This window comes from Anolis carolinensis, chromosome 4, assembly GCF_035594765.1.
Source record: "Anolis carolinensis isolate JA03-04 chromosome 4, rAnoCar3.1.pri, whole genome shotgun sequence".
NCBI classification, from domain to species: Eukaryota; Metazoa; Chordata; class Lepidosauria; order Squamata; family Dactyloidae; genus Anolis; species Anolis carolinensis.
Window position 1 is genome coordinate 147105045 of NC_085844.1, and position 12985 is coordinate 147118029.

General features: G+C 40.8%; 1 protein-coding gene across 5 annotated transcripts in view; it reads right to left on the bottom strand.

Moving 5' to 3' along the window:
- The window catches only part of abca4 (ATP binding cassette subfamily A member 4), a 137136-nt gene that overhangs the window by 93217 nt on the left and 30934 nt on the right, over positions 1 to 12985 (bottom strand). For all 5 annotated transcript variants that reach the window (XR_010005305.1, XM_062977959.1, XM_062977958.1 and 2 more), the window contains one exon: positions 6890 to 7087. Coding sequence is in view for 4 of the 5 variants with exons in the window: in XM_062977959.1 (XP_062834029.1) it covers positions 6890 to 7087 (198 nt within the window). In the remaining variant the exon portion in view is untranslated. The remainder of the gene's footprint in view (positions 1 to 6889; positions 7088 to 12985) is intronic.

The window sequence follows — 12985 nt, forward strand, 5'->3', positions numbered from 1 at the left end:
ATCTTGCTTCTCAACACTCTATTTAGATAAGTGGACGGTTCCTTTTTTGGTAAGGGTTAAGTTACAGTAGTCACATTGACACAGGGATAAGTTGACCCAGGTTTTTGGAGATTGATTTCTCTACTAAAATTTCTAGATTTATACATGAGTATATAGGAGGCCCTTCTATACTTAAAATAACCCACTTCCCCCTGAGTTTCAGTCCCCATCCCTGCATATACCCACCACCTTGGGGGTGGGGGGGGGGGTGGGAAATCCCAGTTTACTCCAAATTAATCCGGGTTAACCTGAGGTATCATTTGAACACCTCAGGTTAATCCATGATGGGTCATGGGTTTTGGGCCCTAGGATACATGCTTAATTAAATCTTAATATATTTTTGCAACTTATTTAGCATTAAGACTGCAATCCTGTTCTTCCTTCCTTACCTGTGAGTAAACCCCACTTATTCTGGTGCTTAAAGCAGACTGCCATTCTCTCCAGGGGTGTATTTGCAGTATGATACCACTAACTGCCATGGCTCCAAACCATGGAATGCAGGGATTTCTGAATTGGTAAGGGACCATTCCCTGAACTGCAGACAGAGCTCTCTGGTAGCGAATTCTAAATAGCTCACAAGACTACAAATTCCTGTAGTCCAAAAGATGAAGTTGTGCCAGTCAGAGTGGTGCAAATGTGTATTGCAGACATAGATGTTACCTAAAGACTGTGATAATGATCATCTAGATTAAAATAGTTACCTCGTGACCCTCATTATGTATCAGTGGTGAGAAAAGACAAATTCACTGTCTAATGCTGATGTGATTTGAGATAAATTATACTCAATATTGCAGGAAGAAGGCTCATCTTAAGATGGTATGTGTGCACTAAATGTTAATTTAACACTATAAGGCATCTACCACAACTGAAGGCAGCAGGATCATTTAAGACCTCATCACACTTACCAATTTAAGCAACCTACGACACTTGCCTGCCAGTTGAGGGACAGATGGGCACACAGCCCATCACACTACGTCCCTCAACTTCTGGCAGAGGCCCTGCCTCCAACCGGCATGGAAGCGCCCTCGTCAACAATGAAGCCAGCACCCTTCTGCCCCAATTGGGCGAAATGGCATGGGGTGCGTGTGTGTGTGATAAGGTCCAAAGAATACACAGGACACATTTGAAGGAGGGGAGGAACTGGTAAGTCAAGAAGAATTGGGTGGCTTCTATCCCCCAAGTTCTGTTAACTAAACCAATTGTCTAACTGTATAAAAGAATTAATTAACACCTCACTAATGGTGAAGAAAGCAAATATCTTGACATAAAGACTTATTTTGTGTGGCACTGTTATGCTGGGCTCAATGTGTACTTTCTTTTTTAGGATAATCGTGATGACTATGTTGGATGCATATAGCCAGAAAACCTCAAGGACAATGTTTTGGATGCTGAGAGGAGGTCATCCTCCAGAAGTTTCTATTTAACCCTTTTATCTCTTGTCCCTCACATATAGCTCCAGGCAAGCTGTACTTCTCTCAATGACCCCTTTTCACTTTTGACCAGGAGCTTCTGCCTATATCATAAGCTTCCTTTCTTCCCACTGTCTTATTCCTATCTTCTTGAGTGATACATTCACTGGTCAAGGCTGCTCTATCCAAAGTGCTGTCATAAAGCAATTCAGTGATTTATGAAACTAAAGGTTGGCCGAGTCATTGAGAATTGGGCTCAAAGGAACAATTAGCCACAAATTTCACTTGATAAGTGACCCCCAGTGGCACAGCGGGTTCAGCCGCTGAGCTGCTGAACTTGCTGACCAATCCGGGCAGTGGGGTGAGCTCCCACTATTAGCCCCAACTTCTGCCAATTTCTGCCAACCTAGCAGTTCGAAAACATGCAAATGTGAGATCAATAGGCACCACTCCAATGGGAAAGTAAGGGCACTCCACATGACTTTGGAAGCGTCTATGGACAATGTCGGCTCTTCTGCTTAGAAATGGAAATGAGCACTAATCCCCAGAGTTGGACACAACTAGACCTAATGTCAGGGGATAACCTTTACCTTTACTAATCTTAGGTAAATAGTTGATTTTGCACCTAGTATACCAAACATAATTATTTTAGGTACAGGATAACCTCACATGCTCCATCCAAAGGTCACTGGAGGGTTGGTGGGTTATACAACAGAAAATGAAAGAAGTTTTCTTCCATTGTCTCAAAAACAGGATAAAATACAAGTTTTAGAGCAAGGCTAGCCCTACAGTGAAGTGAACTGGATGCCAAAGGGACGGCTGCTGAGGAATAGGGAATTATGCGAATGTACTGGAAGACAGACCTATGTGAACCTCAGAGGATAGTGATATGTAAACCTACCTGCTAAGGTCCCTTCCACACTGCCCTCTATATCCCAGGATCTGATCCCAATTATCTGCTTTAAACTGGGATAAACAGATAATCTGGTATCAGATCCTGGGATATAGGAGCAGTGTGGAAGGGAGGAACCTAAGTTACCCAGTGCAGTGAAGGACACTGTTGCTAAACGAAAATCAAATTGGTGGTCCAGTTAACTTGTCTGAAGAATGTGAAGTTATCACCTTTTCTCTCTGACTTCCATATAGTTACCGTATGACTTCCCTTTCTTGGACATGTCTTCTTTTTCAGAGATTAATTTCTGTCCAGCGGCTTTTAAAAATATCAATTTTTACAAGTTCCGCTCCTCACCTTTGAAAATCAAAAATGACCACCTTTGTAAGTCTAATGGGATTTTAATCACAGCTTGTGCCGAGATGTTTTCTTGCATTGACCAGATCAATTGTTGGGGTTGTTATTAAATGTAGCTGAACAACCATTTCAAATTGTTGTTTTTGGGTGAATCAAGGTTAGGAAGATTTCTAGGAGCAATTTTCAGTTTGAATCAAAAGGGTATTTAAAATTAAGATTGTCAAAGTAATTGGTGATTTGAAGTAGAATAATAGAATCATCGAGTTGGAAGAGGCCTCGTGGGCCATCCAATCCAACCCCCTGCCAGGAATCAGGAAAATCGCATTCAAAGCACACCCGATAGATGTTAAATCAGAAGCTAAATATGGATCAACAGTGTGATGCAGTATCTAAAAAAATCCAATACAATTCCAGGCTTCAGCAACCAGAGCACAGTGTACGGATCAAGAGAAGTAGTAGTCCTACTCTATTGTGCTTTGGTCACACTTCAGATGCAATACTGTGTTCAGTTTGGGTGCTACAGTTCAAGGATATTGAACATGTCCAGAGGAGGGTGACCAAATGTAATCAGAAATGGAAATCAAATGTTATAAGTGGTTAGTAAATGTGTCGTGGAGCCCACGGTGGAGTAGTGGGTTAAAGCCTTGTGACTTGAAGGTTGGGCTGCTGATCTGCAAGCTGCCAGATTTGAATCCCACCCGGGGAGAGCGCGGATGAGCTCCCTCTATCAGCTCCAGCTCCATGTGGGGACATGTGGGGAGCACTGAAAAGTCTTGACTCACCCTGAAGAAAAAAACTGTTGGATAGAGAAAATCCAGCCCAGTTCATACTGTAACCAGGAGTGGGCAACTGTGGAAGGCTACCAACCTCCCCAGGAGGACTTAATTGGTCTTATATCCAACTTCATCCATCAAGGGAACAAATGCATGTCGGGTGTGGAGAGCATTTTCATCATGTTTTCCACCCACTCTGGGTCATTTTAGGGCCAGCTGAGGTCATTTTTTAATGACAGGACATGAACATAAGTCATTTCCTATTCACTCCTGTCTTTTAAAAAATGCGTTTTCCTAGGGACCACTCAAAATATAGCAGATACACTCCCCACATTACTTAGAGAGCATTTGAGCATTTGAAAACTCAAATTGGTTCGTCCTTCTTGTTGAAGAAAAGCTGTCAAAAACAAAGATACCCCAAAAGTAGAAATCTGCATTGGACTCTAAATTCTTTCTTTCTTCAAACAATTGAAACAATACATCTCATCTGTCTGGATAAATGTTGACTGCATTAAGTAACATCAAATGAAGGATACGCGATGAATCTGATTAAGAGGTTGGACAAGCAAAGAGGTTTTAGTATCTGCAGACAATTGACTCCCAACCTTTGGGCCTCCAGGTGTTTTGGACTTTTATCTCCCACAGTTCTTAAGAGCTGGCTGGGATTTCTAGGAATTGAAGTCCAAAACACCTGGAGGCCCAAAGGTTGAGAACCACTGCTGTAGACAATCATTTCATAATAGCTCTGATGAATCAACAGAAAGGAAGGAAATCAAAGCCAGAGTTATTTTAGTGTGGCCATAAAGGGCCTGTTAAAATTGATTTCCTGCCAGACTATAGCATTTTTTCAGTTCATCAGTGTGGGGTGGATTGGCGTAAACTCTCACTCCCAAATTTCTCTCTCACCCTTTCTCTCCCTCCTCCACAAGCAGGTGTCATACAGTTAAGGATTTCAGTCCTGGGGCAGAATTGTAAAATGGAGCAACCCTAAAATCAGATTACTGATTGAAAGGTTTCTAGTGGAGCTAACTATCCTGCTAAAGGCTTAATTCCAACCTGACAGGAGGCTGACATGAAAGCACCAAAAAAAAATACTTCAGCACACAAGCCACTCACAGGCTGTCAGAAGTATGACAAAGGGACAGTTTTATGGGAAACACACCTGGCATTTATTTATAACCTGTCATGTACAGTGAGCAGAAACACCAGCAACACAAGTAGGTCCAGGATATTGTTGATACTTTCCCTGAATGTTCTTACAGGTATAAGAAAGGAGGGATTGTGAGACTACTATGCGAAGAGAAGATTCTCAACAAGCTGAAAAAACTTAACATGAAACAAAATTTGGGGCCAGGGAGCACAAAAACAAATGAAAGCAGACCAAACATCTGTTCTGGACCTTTTGATCTGCTCTATTCTCCTTCTGCCTGTGCCTGCACATTCCCAGCCCGTTTCCGTCCCTGGTACCACTGTGCTGAACCCTTCTGAGGAAATCTAAAGAATGTGCTGACTCCGGGAATTACACATACACTCTTTCCTACTCCATTTCCTTGCCAGACAAAACTCTTACTATTCTCTCTCTGAATGTGTTGTTTCACAACCCGGGGCTGTTCAACTCACTCCCAAAGCCTTCCCCTTTTACGCCTGTGTCACTGACTAAGAATTCTTGTAAACCCTGTCCAAGGAAAAGATCTGGAGTGAATTTCCAACAAATGGCTCCCTGCCCCTTCCAGACATTTAAACTTCCATCTGGCTTTTCCACATCAATTCCTTAGTTCATTGCTGCAAAGACAACAAAGTCCTGCTGTGGCACACTGAGGAAGGATGTTACAACCCACAAAAGCACATGCTATCAAAAATCTGTTAGCCTTTAAAGATGCCAAATGACTCTTTTGTTAACTTCAGTCTTACAACTCTGGCCTTTCTCTCTTCCTTCCCTGACTTCAGAATTTTTGTTTAAACTATTTTACCTGCCAAAATTGGGCCATGGGGGCGCAATGGGTTAAACCCTTGTGCTGGCTGAACTGCTGACCTGAAGGTTGGCAGTTCGAATCCATGAAATGGAGTGAGCTTCCGTCTGTCAGCCCTAGCTTTCCATGCAGGAACGTGAGAGAAGACTCCCAGCTGGATGGTGACACATCCAGGCGTCCCCTGGGCAATGTCTTTGTAGACAGTTGATTCTCTCACACCAAAAGCAACTTGTAGTATGTTCTCAATTCGCTTCTGATATGATTTTAAAAACCAGCTAAACTTCACTAGAATAGAAATAAATATTGTTATCTAAAACAAATGTACTAAAGCAGAAAATAATGGGAGCTGCAAATGACAGCTGACATAAGTGGGCTTCATTGAAATCAATGCAATATATTTTTTTCTATATCAGCAAAGCTTGGATTTTGTCAACTTGCCTTTTTGGTTATATAAGGATTCACATTTGGATACTATGGCCTGCTGTTTAGAGTAATTTCGCTGTTTATTCATGCACAGAGACAGAAAAATATAACCATAGATATATAGGAAAGTGCTGTGAATTTCTCCTTTCTAATCAAACATCGCAGTGTCTTTGGGTCTGTTGACCAAAACACATGGAGGTGTGAGTCCATTTACTTTTTGTTAAGCAATTGACTAGAATGAACAGATCTCCACATGACAAAGGTCTGTTGCCTTTTTTCAGATTAAAAATGATATCTCAGATGGATAGATCTCTGCAGAATCATCACTGTTCTATTATGGGTCACATGTAATTTCCAAAAGGTGTCACATCGAAAAAATATTGAAAAAGGAGTTATATGTGGCAGCACATCATTGACTAGGGAGTAAAATAATATGTACAGATCAAACCTATCAAAATGTATCAAATCACTTCAGTACAGGGCTTAGAAAATTGAATAGCCTCAGCACTTTTATTTCAATTTCTGAAAAAATTGTTCAGATGGATTTGGTACCTTTTGGAAACAAACTCCAGAAATGTGTTTTCTACCACCCCAACTGTTGGGTGGATGCAGGCAGGCCTGTAGCGAGGGGGCGGTTTTAGGGGTTCAACCCCCCCCCCCCTGAAATTTTTCAGGTTATAAAAAAAACCTGGTTTACTCATGAATTTTAACTGATTAACCAAATCCCCATGCTAAGTCTATGAGACGCAAAACATTAAGAGTCCCTCCAGGCACTATTTCAAGCAGATATTGACAGGTTACTAGCGGGAAGAGGTGTGTGCTAGGGGTTCAAACCCCCCCCCCCCCCGAAATTTTCAAAACCCCTCCCGAAATTTTTTTCTGGCTACGGCCCTGGATGCAGGGATTGTAATCCAACATATCTGGGAAGGGCAAGGATTGGGAATCCTGACCTAGCAAACCTTTTCTTCAAAACTCAATAAAACAACACCAATAGAAATCGTGCAGCCGTTGGCAGGTAGTACTCACCAATTGGAAAAGCTTAAAGAAGTCTGCATTTGCGTACAGAGAGTCTTCGACCTTCTGTAAGGCCTCCTGGGAAAGGGCACACATTGCGCTATGCACAGCTTGAAAGCCACCTGAACTCTCGAAGATAATAAAGCGATTCAACAGGGTCTTGCTGCATGCAATATCTTTCAGAGTCAAGTCTGGCACTCCAAAGGCAAACTGCAATCAAAGACAAATCATACCATTTTTATTTTAAAAAATCACCATGGATTTCCTTCTGTTTATTCAGAAAAAAGACATTTTAATTAAAATTAGAACTGGCAATGATGTACATATAACAGTTTATTTCAAGGGATGCCAGAGATGATGGGCATAATGAGAACTCTGCTGAGTTGGGCCCAATAGTCTCTTTTATTCAGTATCTTGCTTCTACTCATGGCCAGCCCACAAACAGGACCTATTCTGCAACTTCTGTTTGAGGCTTTGAGGCTGGATAAACTTAATCTGAGTTACTTATGAAATCTCGATTATTGATTGAAGACTCCCTACAAACCTAGGAAAAACAGACTGTTGCTGTTTCTTTAATTGTACCTAAAACACTTCTTTTAAAGAGCTTTCATACCTTCCAACTGTTCCAATTTGGCTGAGGCCCCCTCTACAGTATTATATAAAATCCAGATTATCTGATTTGAACTGGATTATATAGCAGTGTAGATCTATCATGAGATAGATCTACACTGCCATATAATGATTAACTGCATAGTACTGGATTATAGGTGGTGTAGACTCAGGCCCCTTCCACACTGTCTCTATATCCCAGGATCTAAGCTTTTGTGGTCAGTTTCTGTGTGACATACACACATTGTAGGGAAAAGAATGGTATGATCATCATCAAAAATCAATGTAAGACACCACATCTGCTGAGACTCTATTCAGCAGGGTTTTAATAATATCAGCAAGAAATACAGGTGTAAATTACTCCATTTCTACCGGAACACAGAAAAGTGCAGAATGTGATACTGGACAAAGAATTCACTCTCCGAAGGGTATCACTTTTAGGGAAACATAAGCTTGAAAGACTTTTATGCAATAGCTGCAGATTTACCAAAAGTTAAGTAATGCTTATTGAACTGTCAAAAGTCAAAGGGGGTTTAAAAGAAACAGAAATACAAGAAAATTAATGGTTGGAGGCTGAAATCTGAATTCCTAACCAATCCCTTGCTCTCATCTTCTCCCCAGCATTATGATTACTTTCTATTCCCTGGGACTTAATGATACCATTTCCCATCATTTACTCTGTATTGTAAGAGATGCCTATTAGAGGTGTGCGTTTTCTCATTAGTCCTCGTAAGTTGTATCAAATTAGTTGAATTTGTACTTGAAAGGCAATATCCGACACGTGGGCATGGCCCATGCCAAAAACTTAAGAATCAAGACTTACCCAATACTTTTTCATTTGCATTTTTAAATCTCAGAAGCCTCCCAAAGTCAGTTTTATTTTCAGCGCAAGGAAGCAAAGCAAAGCCAAAAAGGCTGCCTTTCCTCTTTAAATTGATGGCTTCTTGCCATTAGGAGAGAAAAAGCAGGCAGAAAGCAGAGTTTGCTGGGAAAAAAAGTACAGAACTTTGGAAAATGTAGTTTAGGAAGGTGAGGAGCCCCATGGCAAAGAATGCAAAAGGCCTCGCCCTAAACTACATTTCCCAGAATTCTGCTCGCATCAGAAAGCCCCAATCAGGAGAGGGGAGAGATTTGTCCCTCCACAACAACAGCCAGCCAGAGTTCCAATGAATGGTTGAATTTGCAAAGAGGAGGGCTGATACTTTTAGTAAGTAGTAGTAGTAGTAGTAATTTAATTTATTTAAATCAGTGCTGAGCTAGGAAGAAATCCCTAATGGATGTCCCTTGGGGGTCCCTTCCAACTCAATAGAGGAAACATATTAATTAGTTTAGAGGCTGGATGGCCATCTGTCAGGAGAGTTTTGATGGTGCCCTTCTGCCTGGAAGAAGGGAGTTGGACTAGATTGGCCCGTGGAGGTCCCCTTCAACTCTAGGATTCTATAAAAATGTTGAATTGGTTAATATTGGTTAATATATGAGAGACATTCAATGAGATAGTTCTTGTGACTTTTTTAAAAAATATATTTTTGTCAAAACTTAAAGAAATTCCCTAAAATCAGTAGATGTATGAATATTTCTGAAAGTTGGGGGGGGGATGATCCCTTTATCTTGTGTCATTGTGTAGAAAATTCAAGGAGATCGTTCTTGTAGTTTTTTAATGTTGTTTGTAAAAACTTTGAAAATTCCCCAAAAATCTATGGATATATGAAACGTTATGAAACGTGATGGGCTAACAGTGATAAATGTGTTCTACCATTGTAGCAAGTTTCACCCCAATAGCTATAAATATGAGGGAGAAAAGGGCCCCTGAAGTTTCCCCAATTATAGTAAAAGGTAAAGATTTCTCTTTGACATTAAGTCTAGTTATTTCTGACTCTAGGGGGTGGTGCTCATCTCCATTTCTAAGCCGAAGAGCCGCTGTTGTCTGTAGACACCTTCAAGGTCATGTGGCTGGCATGACTTCATGGAGTGCCGTTACCTTCCCACCAGAGCAGTATCTATTGATCTACTCACATTTGCATGTTTTTAAACTGCTAGGTTGGCAGAAGCTGGGGCTAATAGGAGGAGCTCAGCCCGCTCCCCAGATTCAAACCGCCAACCTTTCGGTCAGCAAGTTCAGCAGTTTAACCCGCTTCGCCACCCGCGGCTCCCTATACTTATAGTAATTATGCACAATTACAACAAAAAAGTAACGCAATTTCGTTATTCTCATTATAGTAACAAAAATGTCACTAACTATACTTTAGAAACACTTTAGATTTGGTAATGACATTTGAAACATTTTTAAAATTTTTGAATTGATCGCACATGCCTAATGCCTATAACAGGATATTGGATGAAAGGTGAGATTTGCCTCATAGGTCAGTCAAGATAAACAACAAAAATTAAATAAAGAGATGAAATAAGAGAGGAAAAAGACAATAAAAGAAATCTTGTAGCACCTTAAAGACCAAGATCAATAATTTATTTCAGCATAAGCTTTTGTGAGCAACTGCAGCCTACTTTTCTAAATAATGACGAAATAAATTGGCATAATTTGTACTATTTATACTTTTGTTGATTGACAATTAGTATTACTTTAGTGTGGAATTTTATTTTAATTTTAATGCAGCCACTACCCTTCCTGTCTCCTCTCCGCTTTCTGTGTCACAGTGGTCTCCAGCTATGACACGGGTCCTACCTGTCCAGCGCTGCTTGCAATGAAATTGGCTGGGGCAATAGGGCACTGAGGGAGGAGGGAGGGAGGAGGAAAGGATTCCTCCTTTTTCTTCCCTCTCCCTACCCAGAATGTCCAGTCTCCCTGGCCAGCATCAATGCACACAATGCCACACAGGTAGGAGCAGTGTTGCAGCCAGAGATCACTGCGGCCTGGAGGTCAGGCAGGAGGGGGAGAGAACTGCAATCCCATTTGGCCCCCACGGGGTTGTTCCAGCTCAACACCGACTTAAGTGGTCAGTGTGGATGTGGTGGATCAAAACATCCTGTGATCCAAGGCCATGCAGAGTTTTGTGTTCCTTCGTAGCAGTTTTGCCCCATTATGCTTTCCTTCAGTCTCCAGTTTTCTAGAATTGTAGTAACTTAAAGATCCAATTGAGCATTTAGGAATGCAGTTTAGGCACACAAAGAAAATAAGGTAGAGTAGTAATGCAAACATGGCTCATGGAAGAGTACTACATGTGCATAGCGTTCAGTATTTCACTCTCTGTCATGATAGAAATTTGGGGAATTTGGGAACATAGAATTCTTATACCCTCATTCTTCTCCCCAAATAGTGATACCCCTTACTCTATTGCTGGCTTTTAAAACTCATTTATGGTCTATGATTTGTAGTTCTTGTGATGTTATTTAGATATACAGTAGAGTCTCACTTATCCAAGATTCACTTATCCAAGGTTCTGGATTATCCAAGGCATTTTTGTAGTCAATGTTTTCAAAATATCATGATATTTTGGTGTAAAATCATAAATACAGTAATTACAACATAACATTACTGCGTATTGAACTACTTTTTCTGTCAAATATGTTGCATAACATGATGTTTTGGTGCTTAATTTGTAAAATCATAACCTAATTTGATGTTTAATAAGCTTTTCCTTAATCCCTCTTTATTATCCAAGATATTCGCTTATCCAAGGTTCTGCCGGCCCGTTTAGCTTGGATAAGTGAGACTCTACTGTACTTTGTTGCAGCAGAGTGACATAGAAAAAAAAACAAGTCAGTGACAAACTAAATTTAAGTTCTTCATAATGGAAGGGTTTCAAAATCTCCAGCCAAGGACATAAGAAAACTTTGAGTTAAGATAAAGCCATAAAAACAGGATGTACGCATTGGTTTGCTGCAATTAATCTCTACTCTGTAAGAGATGTCACTTATATGCAAAACTTTCCTAAAACAGAGCCTCAATTTAGAGAATATTCCGGAAGAACAAAGGGTTAGAAAAATATTAAACTCTCCTAATAGTTTTTCTCATGTAGTTCTGGCTGCAGCCAGTCTTTCTAGAGCCCCCCCTCTGCACCTTTCTGTGAGTCAACAACAGTCCGTTATCTTTTGTCCAACCTGAAAGCAGAAGTTGAGAAACAAAATTCCAGTAATTTTATCAGTGTGCCATTGTTCAACAACCACTTTCAGCAGAAGGAACAAAATATTCCTCTTTCAATTAACTTCTAGGTTAGATTTAGCTTTCGTGTGTGTGTGTCATTTCCTGCACTCCCGGGGTGCTTGTGAAGTCAGTGCTTCAACAGTGTCCAGCTTTTTTTTTTTGCCAAAAATGCAAATGCATTTCTGTGACTGGTACCTTCTTTTCATTTTCTTTTCAGAATAACACTTGGAGGGGAGAAACAGGATATATGAGTAATTGTGGCGAGAGGCCTCAAAGCATACCATTGTTATGGTTTCCCTTCCCATATAGTAGCTGTACGTTTTTGGTAAACTACCAACTGGAGATCAAACTGATTTACTATTTCAGAATGCATGTGGCTGAATGCTCTTGGTTACTGCAATATAACTAAAACTAAAGTTCAAAAGAGTAAAGGCCAAAAAAAAAAGTCCTCTTGACCGGCTGTGTTCCTAAAAATTATTTTTCTATGTTCAAGGAATGAACATCAGATATGTTGTCCCCTACACCTTTCTACAATGTGATCTGTGGACACTTTCTGAATGGCAAACACTAAATTCATGAGCTCTATGGGTTGGAAAAGACACTACATAAAATGCAGATATGTAGTACACAGAGATGTCTTTCTATCTCCCAATCTCCCCAACCTTTTCCTACTAAAAATCATGTGCCAGGAGTGAGAGAAGAGGAAGATAGAACTAATTCACTACCAACTGAGAGCTATTGCGGCTGTTGTTTTTAGCTTTCTTCCTATGATACAAAAGCCAGTGGTTTGAGTGTTGGAATTGGATGCTGACCATGGAAACCCACAGGGTAATCTTGGACAAGTCGCACTCTGTCAGCCTCTGAAGGAGGCAAAGCCACCAAGACCCAGCAAATCTTGTCCAGATCTACCATAAGTCAGAACTGGCTTGAAGGCAGGGAATGTCCAGGGAAGGCAGGGTGGCAGGGGAAGGTTCAGAAGTGATGGGCCAGTCCAAGGCAGGCTCCTGTGTGCTCACTTGGAACTAAAAAGGAAAGGAACACAGGCTTTCCTTGCACACTAATGAAAGGCCTAGCTTAACTCTGATAATCACATCAGAAAGTGGCAGCATTTACAATCCTGCGTCAGCAGCCAGAGGAGCGGGATATGGGTCAATCTATACTTGGCATGTTGATACTCTATTAAGAGCAAGGGTTTTTTTCCCCTGCTGACAGATTGAGCTTGAAGCTTCCTCCCCACTTCCCCATCCTTGCTGAAAACAATCTGGTTCTCAGCCAAATAAGAACATCAAATTGAGACAAGCAATCTTATTAGTTTTTATAACCAATAAAAAGTTTTTAGCAAGCCTCTCCTCTAATTTCTTCAGTACTGCGCTGTAGACATGTATGTGGAATTTGTTCCT